The sequence below is a fragment of the Macaca fascicularis genome, chromosome 12, assembly GCF_037993035.2.
Source record: "Macaca fascicularis isolate 582-1 chromosome 12, T2T-MFA8v1.1".
In the NCBI taxonomy this organism is placed as follows: domain Eukaryota; kingdom Metazoa; phylum Chordata; class Mammalia; order Primates; family Cercopithecidae; genus Macaca; species Macaca fascicularis.
In genome coordinates, this window is record NC_088386.1 from 126,467,886 (window position 1) to 126,478,104 (window position 10,219).

Below are 10,219 nucleotides of genomic sequence, written 5' to 3' on the forward strand. Positions count from 1 at the left end.
GTCTCAGTGATTGGCTTTCTGTGTGGCAAGCAGCAGGACCTAGACTGAAGCCCTGGTATTTCAGTAACAAAATCATGGGTGACTTCCCTGTCTAAACAAAGTCACATTTTGATTCCTTTCATTGCAATGAGATGAGCATTTTAGGCAGGATCAGCCTTCTGCAAAACTGCAAGGAGCATGTTTCACTATAAGAATGCCATGTAAGCTGGGCACAGTGACTCATGCCTGTAATCCTAGCACTTTGGGAGGCTGAGGCAAAAGGATCACTTGAACCCAGGAGTTTGAGACCAGCCTGGGCAACATGGCAAAACCCCACCTCCACAAAAAAATACCAAAAATTAGCCAGGCATGGTGGCACACACCTGTAGTCCCCGCTACTCCAGGGGCTGAGGTGGGAGGATCACTTGAGTCCAGGAGGTTGAGGCTGCTGTGAGCTGTGATCGCACCACTGCACTCCAACCTAGGTGACAGAGTGAGACCCTGTCTCAAAACAAAAATGCCATGCAGCTAGACTGGTACAAGACGCTAATTGAGAGGGGATAGAAAAGAGGTTGCCATGCCCTCTGTTTTCTTAGCCAATGCACTTCCCTAGCAAGATCTAGATCGATCCACACTGTTTCCACTTCTCTGCTGGAGATGAGAACCTTCAGTAGTCAAACAGCTCTCATCTCTGGGGTCTGCACAACTTGTTTGATGACTAAGGGAGACCCATAAGGCCATTTCTTACAGCCCACAGCCAAGCCCTCTGTGAAAAGGAAAAGGCAACTCTTCCAGCAAGGAAGTCCTCATCCCTTTTCAAAAACTTTCCTAGGCAAACTTGTAGGCTATTAATGACTCTAGTTATGACCTCCCAGCCCTTACTGAGGAGAAACCACTTTGTAATGTGGGTTTTCAACCTTGGCTGCACATTGCAATCACCTGGGGATCCTGCCCCCACCACCCACAAAGATTCCGATGTTATTGGTCTGAGATGCTGCCTGAGAATTGGTGTTTCCAAAGCTCCTCTAGTGTTTTGTGTTTTTCCAGCACAAGCAAAGTTGTGAGTCACTGTAGTGCAATGCAGTTCAGTCACAATTGCCATAATTGCGTAGGCTCCATCAGAACCACCTGAAGGACTTGGTAGACCACAGCTGGCTGGGACCTACCCCTAGGCTTCTGATTCAGTGAGTGAGAGGCAGCGCCCCAGGTTGTACATCTCTAACAAGTTCCAGGCGCTGCTGCTGCTGGTCCAGAGACCACTGCATTAGAGGCCAGAGTTCTCAACTATTGACTGCACATTAGAACCATCTGGACAACATTTAAGACGTACTGATGCCTATACCCCAACCCAGACTAACTGAATCAAAATCTCTGGTAATGGGGCTCCAGAGATGGTTTTTTAATCCTCCCAGGGGATTCTACTGTAGAGCAAGTTAAGAACCACTTCTAAACAAAAGAAAAAAATTCTTACTAAAAAGATTAAAGAGACATACACCAAGTTTGCAGGCTTCCTAGACAATGGAACTTCAAACATAGGATTTGCCTGTGGTATTTATTCTTTCCTGGGGCCCACTTGCAGTGTACTTGATAGGATGATGGATCAGAAACCTTGACCCAGCAGCCTAAAAATAGTGGTCAGCATCGATAAATCTCATCTATTACAACAAAAAGGAAAAACAGTTACAAGGCCCCACTCCAGGGGAAGCTCAGATACCCCCCTGCCCCCACGTGGAGATGTGCCCAAGAAGTGGCTCCTAATAGGCCACTCAAGTTCTGCCATTGAAGGAGAATACGTGGGCAAGATACATCTTGCAGCCTAGAATTTTTTTTCGTATATGTGACTTTAGTCTTTTCTTTGTGTAGTGACTTTGTAGATGAAGAGAAATTACAACACCTTACATGCGAAGTTGACTAAGTCATGGGGGCTCTTCCTCCAGGTTCCCAGAGCAAAAAGCAAAAAGCCCTGTACTCTCTGGTGCCCACCTGATCATCTTGCCCATGGTTTTTCTATCCCAGAGGTACTGCTATAGGCCCAGAGCCCTCCAGACAGAGAACTGCCATCCAGGAACTCCTCCCCAAGCCCTTTCTTCAACTCATTCTTGCTATGGCAAGAGTGTGGGTTGAAGTGATATCTCGGAAGTTTACTCCATTGTATTAAATTCCCAGTAAATCACCCTTTGACAAGTCAGTTTAAAGGATACAATGTAGACAGCTAGAAAAGACTCTATTTCTGGGCCAGGTTTTGCCAGCTGTTTAAAAAATTGCTCAAATCATCTCTAATGCATCCTACTTTTGTCACTAGTCATCATGTCAGAATCTCTGCTTTCTTCTTTTTTTTTTTTTTTTTTTTGAGACGGAGTCTCGCTCTGTCGCCCAGGCTGGAGTGCAGTGGCGCGATCTCGGCTCACTGCAAGCTCCGCCTCCCGGGTTCACGCCATTCTCCTGCCTCAGCCTCCCGAGTAGCTGGGACTACAGGCGCCCACAACCGCGCCCGGCTAATTTTTTGTATTTTTTTTTTAGTAGAGACGGGGTTTCACCGTGGTCTCGATCTCCTGACCTTGTGATCCGCCCACCTCGGCCTCCCAAAGTGCTGGGATTACAGGCGTGAGCCACCGCGCCCGGCAGAATCTCTGCTTTCATAAAGAAAACTTTTCTGGCCTGACACATAGCCACTATCTACTGAACTTTGCTGCAGGCCAAAATGTCTTCTGAGATCTCCACTCAGCGATCCTTAATATTTTGTGGAGAGAAATTTACAAGTGTGCCCTTGATACATAAAAAGGTCACAAATTCTAGGGTCCCACTGATCCCAGTGATGTCTACATCATCTCCCCTTCTAGCCGGAAAACTCAAACATATGTGGAGTGTGCAACAAATGGGGACAGCTGTTCTGCTGCGACACTTGTCCAAGATCCTTTCATGAGCACTGCCACATCCCGCCCGTGGAAGCTAACAAGTGAGTAAGATGTGTCCCCTTCCCTGAGCCCTTCCTTCTTGTGGTACAGCTCCTCCTGCCACTCATGAGTACTCTGCAGTTTCTGTACCTGGTTATGTGTTTCTTAATGCATAAGGGGCAGGCTCCTTAGTATCAGGATCCACAAGTATTATCCAGAGCTGTTGAACAGTGCTGGCAGCAGCAGATTAATGGGAAGCAAAAACTCTTTAAGTGGTTATTGAGTGCAATAGAAAGAGGTGTCAACCTCTGCCTCCCCTACTTGGCTCCGAGACCCATGCTCTCTGATGGGGTGATGCCATCATACACTGCCTGCTGGTTTAAAGCATATACCACCTGCTGTGGGACCATCACACAGCTGGTAAAGCCAGTGCTGCAGCCGTCTATGAAGCCAACTGACTCTGGGTCACAGGTCACATGTCGAGACCTGTGAATTCTGCAACTGTGAGTCCCTGGCTCACTTCCTTTGCTAAAACATGTGCCTTTGGACAGAGGTGATGGTATGCAGGATACCATGGAGACTGATAAGGTGCTCTGTGAGTGGTGTGTGGACAGAATTGTTAAGGCTGAGAGGATGATCTCTACCAGGAATGTGTCTGACTCTATGAGGGCAGAGCATTGCCCTTCCATAATGGAGAAAGCTAATGTGACCCACCTGCTCCCAGAGTGTCATCTCAGGGGATCAGCATAAACCTCTGCTTTTGACCAGTTGGGCAATCTGCAGAGGCAGAAGAAAAATCAGCTTTTCGGTTGAGCCCATGTATAGCCCCCATCCCTGCACCAGAGTTGCAAAGTACTCTTAGAGGAGCACTTTGTAACAGGCTCCTTGAGCAAGCACTACATGGCCAAGGAGATGCTGGCATCACTAGGATGGTTCATTGTGCTTGCCTGATTATCAACAGCCTCCTAGCACAGATGGCCTAGTAGAGAAGGTTGGAGAATGAATCTAGGAGCAAATGGAAGATGTCTGACACTGTGTCCAGAGATTTCCTTTTCAAGAAGTTTCTGCAGCACAGATTCGAGGTGTAAGATATGGCAGGGCCGAGGGAGAGGATGCCTATAGCCTGTGTTCTGTGCTTACTCAGCAAAGTCGAGAAACAAGAGCTTGTTTTCTGATTTTTCTATGACCTGATTGACTCACAGAGGCCCAACACTTTGTGCTTAGGGTACTCATTTCCAATAACCGTGGCAAATAGTGCTCATTATCAAGTTCCCAGTGGCTCAGATGAGAACCCTAAGTTTTGAGGTGAATGAGACTCCGTCACTCACAGGGCACTTCACCCAATAGATGATCACCCCTGCTATTGCTATTGGTGGAAGGGCATGCCTTTGGCTATTGAGTCCTAATGGGGCTCTAGTGCAGAGGCCTCCAAGAGAGAAGTTAGATACAAGGTGGAAACCACCAGGCATTCTTGAGCACAGGACTTGAACAACTGTAAGAATGGCGGCTGATTCACAGAACCTGCCATTGTTCACTTTATGCCCCATCTCTCAGGAACCCGTGGAGTTGCATCTTCTGCAGGATAAAGGCTATTCAGGAAAGATGTCCAGAAAGCCAACCATGGCATCAGGAATCTGAAGTCCTGATGAGGCAGATGCTGCCCGAGGAGAAGTTGGTGAGTAAAAATGTGAACCTGAAGCCTCCTCCTTTCTGTTCACCTAGGCAGGAGAAGCACAGTCTTACAAAAAGCTTAAGAAATGGAGCCCAAAAGCAAACTGCTGGCCCATGGTGTGCTTTTCTCCATGACCTAACACTACAATTCATATTCCAAAGAAAATTCCTAGTCCAAAGAAACTCCCCATGCCATGTTTGCTTCAAAGAGTCCACAGGTTTGGGAGTTGTGTGTTCTCTTTGGGCATGCATATGAGCTCTTTCTCTCTAAACTGCATTTAACTTGAAATGTCCTCCGTCTTTTGCAGAAATGTGAATTCCTCCTCTTGAAGGTCTACTGTGATCCAAAAAGCCCCTTTTTTGCCTCAGAACCATATTATGTAAGTAACAGCCAAAAAAAAAATGCTTATACTGGCATTTGTCAAATCTGTGATCTGAATCCCATGGTACAAGGTGCCATTCTATTTGCCTTGTTGATGAGTTTTTAGTTTAGGCTACTATAAAAATTTATCATAGATTCGGTGGCTTAAACAGCAGAAATGTTTTTCTCACAGTCCTGGAAGCTGCATGTCCAAGATCAAGGTGTCAGCAGGGTCGGGTTCTGGAGAGGGGCTATCTTCTAGGTTGCAGAGACAACACAGGGTTGCTCCCTGTGTTCTTAAGTGGCAGAAAGAGGAGAGAACTCTCCAGAGTCTTTTTTATAAGAGTCCTAATCCTATGTGTGAGGGCTCCACCCTTCTTACCTCATGACCTCCCAAAAGCCCCACCTCCTAGTACCTTCACAGGGGGGTTAGGATTTTGACCTAACAAACCCCACAAACCTTTATTCCACAATAGTGGGAGTCTATGGCACCAGGCTGATAGCCTCACTTTGGTCTTTTTCTCAACAGAACAAAGAGAGGTCTCAGGGCCCACAGAAGCCCATGTGGTTAAACAAAGTCAAGAGAAACCTGAATGAGCAGGCATACTCCCGAGTAGAAGGGTTTGTGCAGGACATGCGTCTCATCTTTCATAACCACAAGGAATTTTACAGGGTGAGTGGCTCTCCCTACTTTCTTTTCTTTTTCAATTACATCACTTTAAAGTCACTTCCCCTCTCATCTTTTCATATCAGGTAAATGTTACAATCACCCTTATCATATGACAAGCCCATACAAGTACAAATCGTGGAAGTATCCTAAAAACCCTGTGGTGCATGTGGGGAAAATAACAACGAACTGGAAGGTGCCCTTGCATACATGGTCCTATAACCTCAGAGTTGACTCATTTCTAGATGGTTTATTTTCACCCATAGAGAACAGTAGGCTGCAGACTCATTTGTTTCTACTAGAAATAGAAGTGCACTTTAAAGGCATTTAAAGTGTTTCTCTTCTCTGGAGGAATATACCAAATCAAAGGTCTCAAATGTCAAAATATTGGATTTCTTTACATCTGAATTTCCTGGCACCATTTCAGAAATTAACAAGGATTATGTCAAGGGGTGAGAGTGAAGGGAAAAGGAAGACATTATTAAATGGCCTTAAACATTTCTGCACTATATTAACATTGCTAAAAAAATGCTGTGCATAAAAATCATACAAGTAGAATTTTTAAAACTTAAATTAAACCATAAGCTTTTGATCAGGAATTAGATTTCAGTGTAGTAATATTTCGACTTCTCTGCCTTCCAGATAAAGATAAATAATTAAATTGTCAGGGAACATAAGCAATTCTTAACTAGATTAATTCTCATTTAACATTTGGGATAACCTAAAACAAAGCCCTGGATTATCTGCAATACTGGGTGTCTCCGCTCATTGAATAATCGTTGCTATTAATGTTTTTTTCTTTGCTTTTTCAGGAAGATAAATTCATTACACTGGGAATTCAAGTAGAGGACAACTTTGAGAAGAATTTCAGAAACATTTTTGCAATTCAGGAAACAAGCAAGAACATTATAATGTTCATTTAGCCCATTCTTATTTCTTCCCTTCAGATCCTCTGGCAGCTAGGTACACAGTGTGCATGTGGTCCCACTAATCTCTGACTGCTCCTGTGGAAACTCCACATCACAATTCTCCAAAATTTTTCATTAACATTTTACAACTGTCACTCCTTCATGTTAAAAATTCTCAATAAGCTAGGTATTGAAGGAACATATCCCAAAATAATAAGAGCCATTTACAACAAATCCACAGCCAACGTTATACTAAATGTGCAAAAGATAGAAGCATTCCCCTTGAAAACAAGCACAAGACAAGGATTCCCTCTCTCACCACTCCTATTCAACAAAGGATTGGAAGTCCTAGTCAGAGCAGTCAAGAAGCAGAAAAAAGTAAAGGGTATCTAAATAGGCATGAGGAAGTCAAACTATTCCTGTTTGCAGACAACATTGATTCCATATCTAGAAAACCCCGTAGTCTCAGCCCAAAAGCTCCTTCCACTGATAAACAACTTCAGAGAAGTTTCAGAATACAAAATCAGTATACAAAAATTAGTAGCATTCCTATACACCAACAATAGCCAAGCCAAGAGCCAAGTCAGGAAGGCAATCCCATTCACAATTGCCACAAAAAGAATAAAATACCTAGGAATACAGCTAACCAGGGAGGTGAAAGATCTCTACAATAAGAATTACAAAACACTGCTCAAAGAAATCAGAGACGACACAAACAAATGGAAAAACATCTCACATTCATGGGTAGAAAGAATCAATATCATTAAAATGACCATACTGCCCAAAGCAGTTTACAGGTTCAGTGTTATTCCTATCAAACCACCAATGACATTCTTCACAGAACTAGAAAAAAACTATTTTAAAATTCATACAGAACGGAAGAAGAGCCCAAATAGCCAAGGCAATCCTAAGGAAAAAGAACAAAGCTGAAGGCATCACGTTACCCAACTTCAAACTATAGTACAGGGCTTCAGTAACCAAAAGAGCATGGTACTGGTACCAAGAGAAAAGGCACATAGACCAATGCAACAGAACGAAGAACACAGAATAAGACTGCATGCCTATGACCATCTGATCTTTGACAAAGTTGACAAAAACAAGCAATGGGAAAAAGACTACCTATTCTATAAATTGTGCTGGGATAACTGGTTAGCCATATGTAGAAGATTGAAGCTAGACCCCTTCCTTACGCCATATACAAAAATCAACTCAAGATCAATTAAAGACTTAAATGTAAAATTGAAAACTATGAAAACCCTGGAAGACAACCTAGGCAATACCATCCTGGACATAGGAACAGGCAAAGATTTCATGACAAAGACAAAAGCAACCGCAACAAAAGCAAAATTTGACAAATGAGATCTAATTAAACTTAAGAGATTCTGCACAGCAAAGGAAACAATCAACAGAGTAAACAGACAACCTACAAAATGGGAGAAAATATTTGTAAACTATGCATCTGACAAAGGTCTAATATCCAGCTTCTATAGGGAACTTAAACAAATTTACAAGAGAAAAAGAAACAACCCCATTAAAAAATGGACAAAGGACGTGAAAGACACTTTTTTTTTTTTAAGATGGAGTTTCACTCTTGTTGCCCAGGCCAGAGTGCGGTGGTATGATCTTGGCTCACTGCAACCTCTGCCTCCCAGGTTCAAGCGATTCTCCTGCCTCAGCCTCCCGAGTGGCTGGGATTACAGGCATGCAAACCCGATTAATTTTGTATTTTAGTAGAAACAGGGTTCCTCCACATTGGTCAGGCTGGTCTCGAACTCCTGAACTGAGGTGATCCACCCGCCTCAGCCTCCCAAAGTGCTGGGATTATAGGCATGAGCCACCATGCCCAGACGAAAAGACACTTTCCAAAAGAAGACATACATGCGGCCAACAAGCATATTTTAAAAGCTCAATATCACTGATCATTAAAGAAATGCAAATTAAAACTACAATGAGACACCATCTCACACCAGTCAAAATGGTTCTTGCTAAAAAGTCAGTAACAGCTAGTAAGGTTGTGGAGAAAAGGGAACATTTATACACTGTTGGTGGGAGTGTAAATTAGTTCAACCATTATGGAAAGCAGTGTGGCAATTCCTCAAAGTACTAAAAGCAGAACTGCCATTCCACCCAGCAATCCCATTACTGGGTACATACCCAAAGGAATATAAATCATCTACCATAAAAACACATGCATGTAAATGTTCATTGCAGCACTATTCACAATAGCAAAGATATGGAATCAACCTAAGTGCCCATCAATATCAGACTGGATAAAGAAAATATGGTATGTATACACCATGGAATAGTATGCAGCCATAAGAAAGAATGAGATCATATCACAGGAACATGGATAGAGCTGGAAGTTATTATCCTTAGCAAACTAATACAGGAACAGAAAATCAAATACCACGTGTTCTCACTTAAAAGTGGGAGCTAAATGATGAGAACTCATGAACGCAATGAAGGGAACAACAGACACTAGGGTCTACTTGAGGGTGGAAGATGAGAAGAGGGAGAGGAGTGGAAAAAATACCTATTGGTGATGAAGTAATCTGTACAACAAACCCCTTTGACAAGAGTTTCCCTATATAACAAACCTTCACATGTATCCTTGAACCTAAAAGTTTTTTTAATTGTAAATAAATGGATCATTAATAAAAAAAATTTAATAATGAACTTTTCTTATCAAGTTCTCTTATTGAATAATTTGGAATGAAACTTATCATTGATAACATAAAGTCTTTCTATAAAGGATCATATTATATATTCCCAATTATTCAGTTTCATACTTTTTGTTGTTACTGTGAAAGTAATCTTTTCCCATTGAATTTTATTACTGATTATTGCCTATTACAGAAAGCTACTGTTATTTATGTATAATTATGTCACTGATTACCATACTGAATATTAGATAGCATCATTTTCACCTTTTACCCAGTGGCATCAGGAAGCCTGTGGTGGCTCCATAGCATCTCCAACTTTCAATTCATGGAATCGTAATTGGTTTAGGGGTTGGAAGCATTCCTCAGTTGAGCACTAAAACCTCTGACAATTCTTGGTTATGTTGGAAAATGATTCTGCCAGGGCACCCTGGTGTATTTGCATGTGTAAAGGAGGAAAAAGTAATTTTTCTGCTACCCTTCTAAGTTTCCCCTACCCCGATCCTCTGGGGCCCCTGTAACAAAAGACAGATCAACAAGAGAAAAACAGAAGTTTATTAGCATATATAGAGAGATATATATGTATATACACATATCTCTCTATATATATATACACATACATATGTATATACATCCAACTCTGGTTATGGGAGACAGAGTACCATATACAGGTAGCTAGTTCCAAGCATATACTACATCCTTTCAGGAAGTGCTCCAACCTCAGAAATGACTGTTTGGGACCATAGTTATCTATATGTGTGTATATATATGTGTGTATATATGAGAGATACTCAGAGAGATGAATAACTCTCCAAGAGGTGGCTGAGACTTCAAACTTAAATACCATCTCCAGCTAAAGACAAAGAAAGAAGAGTATGGGAAAACCAGTTACAGGGATGACCAGGAAGCGCATGGTAAACAAGAGTAAAGTTTGCTATGCAGATCTGAGGTGTCTTCTCCATTGATAAGAGTCCCTTGTGATTTAGAATCATCCTTCTCTTCCTGGGACAGAGAGGGAGATATCCTTATGAATGGAGATTTCCTTTGTAAATGTAAAGTTCCCTAACAAAGGAGTAACT

The 10,219-nt window shown here is 42.4% G+C and overlaps 1 protein-coding gene across 28 annotated transcripts in view; it reads left to right on the forward strand.

Moving 5' to 3' along the window:
- SP100 (SP100 nuclear antigen) overlaps positions 1–9,144 on the forward strand; it is a 129,474-nt gene extending 120,330 nt beyond the window's left edge. For all 28 annotated transcript variants that reach the window (XM_015432930.4, XM_074010461.1, XM_074010463.1 and 25 more), the window contains 5 exons: positions 2,820–2,935; positions 4,428–4,548; positions 4,853–4,924; positions 5,435–5,578; positions 6,385–9,144. In XM_015432930.4, the coding sequence (XP_015288416.3) occupies positions 2,820–2,935; positions 4,428–4,548; positions 4,853–4,924; positions 5,435–5,578; positions 6,385–6,495 (564 nt within the window). In that variant the 3' untranslated portion in view covers positions 6,496–9,144. The remainder of the gene's footprint in view (positions 1–2,819; positions 2,936–4,427; positions 4,549–4,852; positions 4,925–5,434; positions 5,579–6,384) is intronic.
- The last annotated feature ends 1,075 nt before the right edge of the window (positions 9,145–10,219 follow it).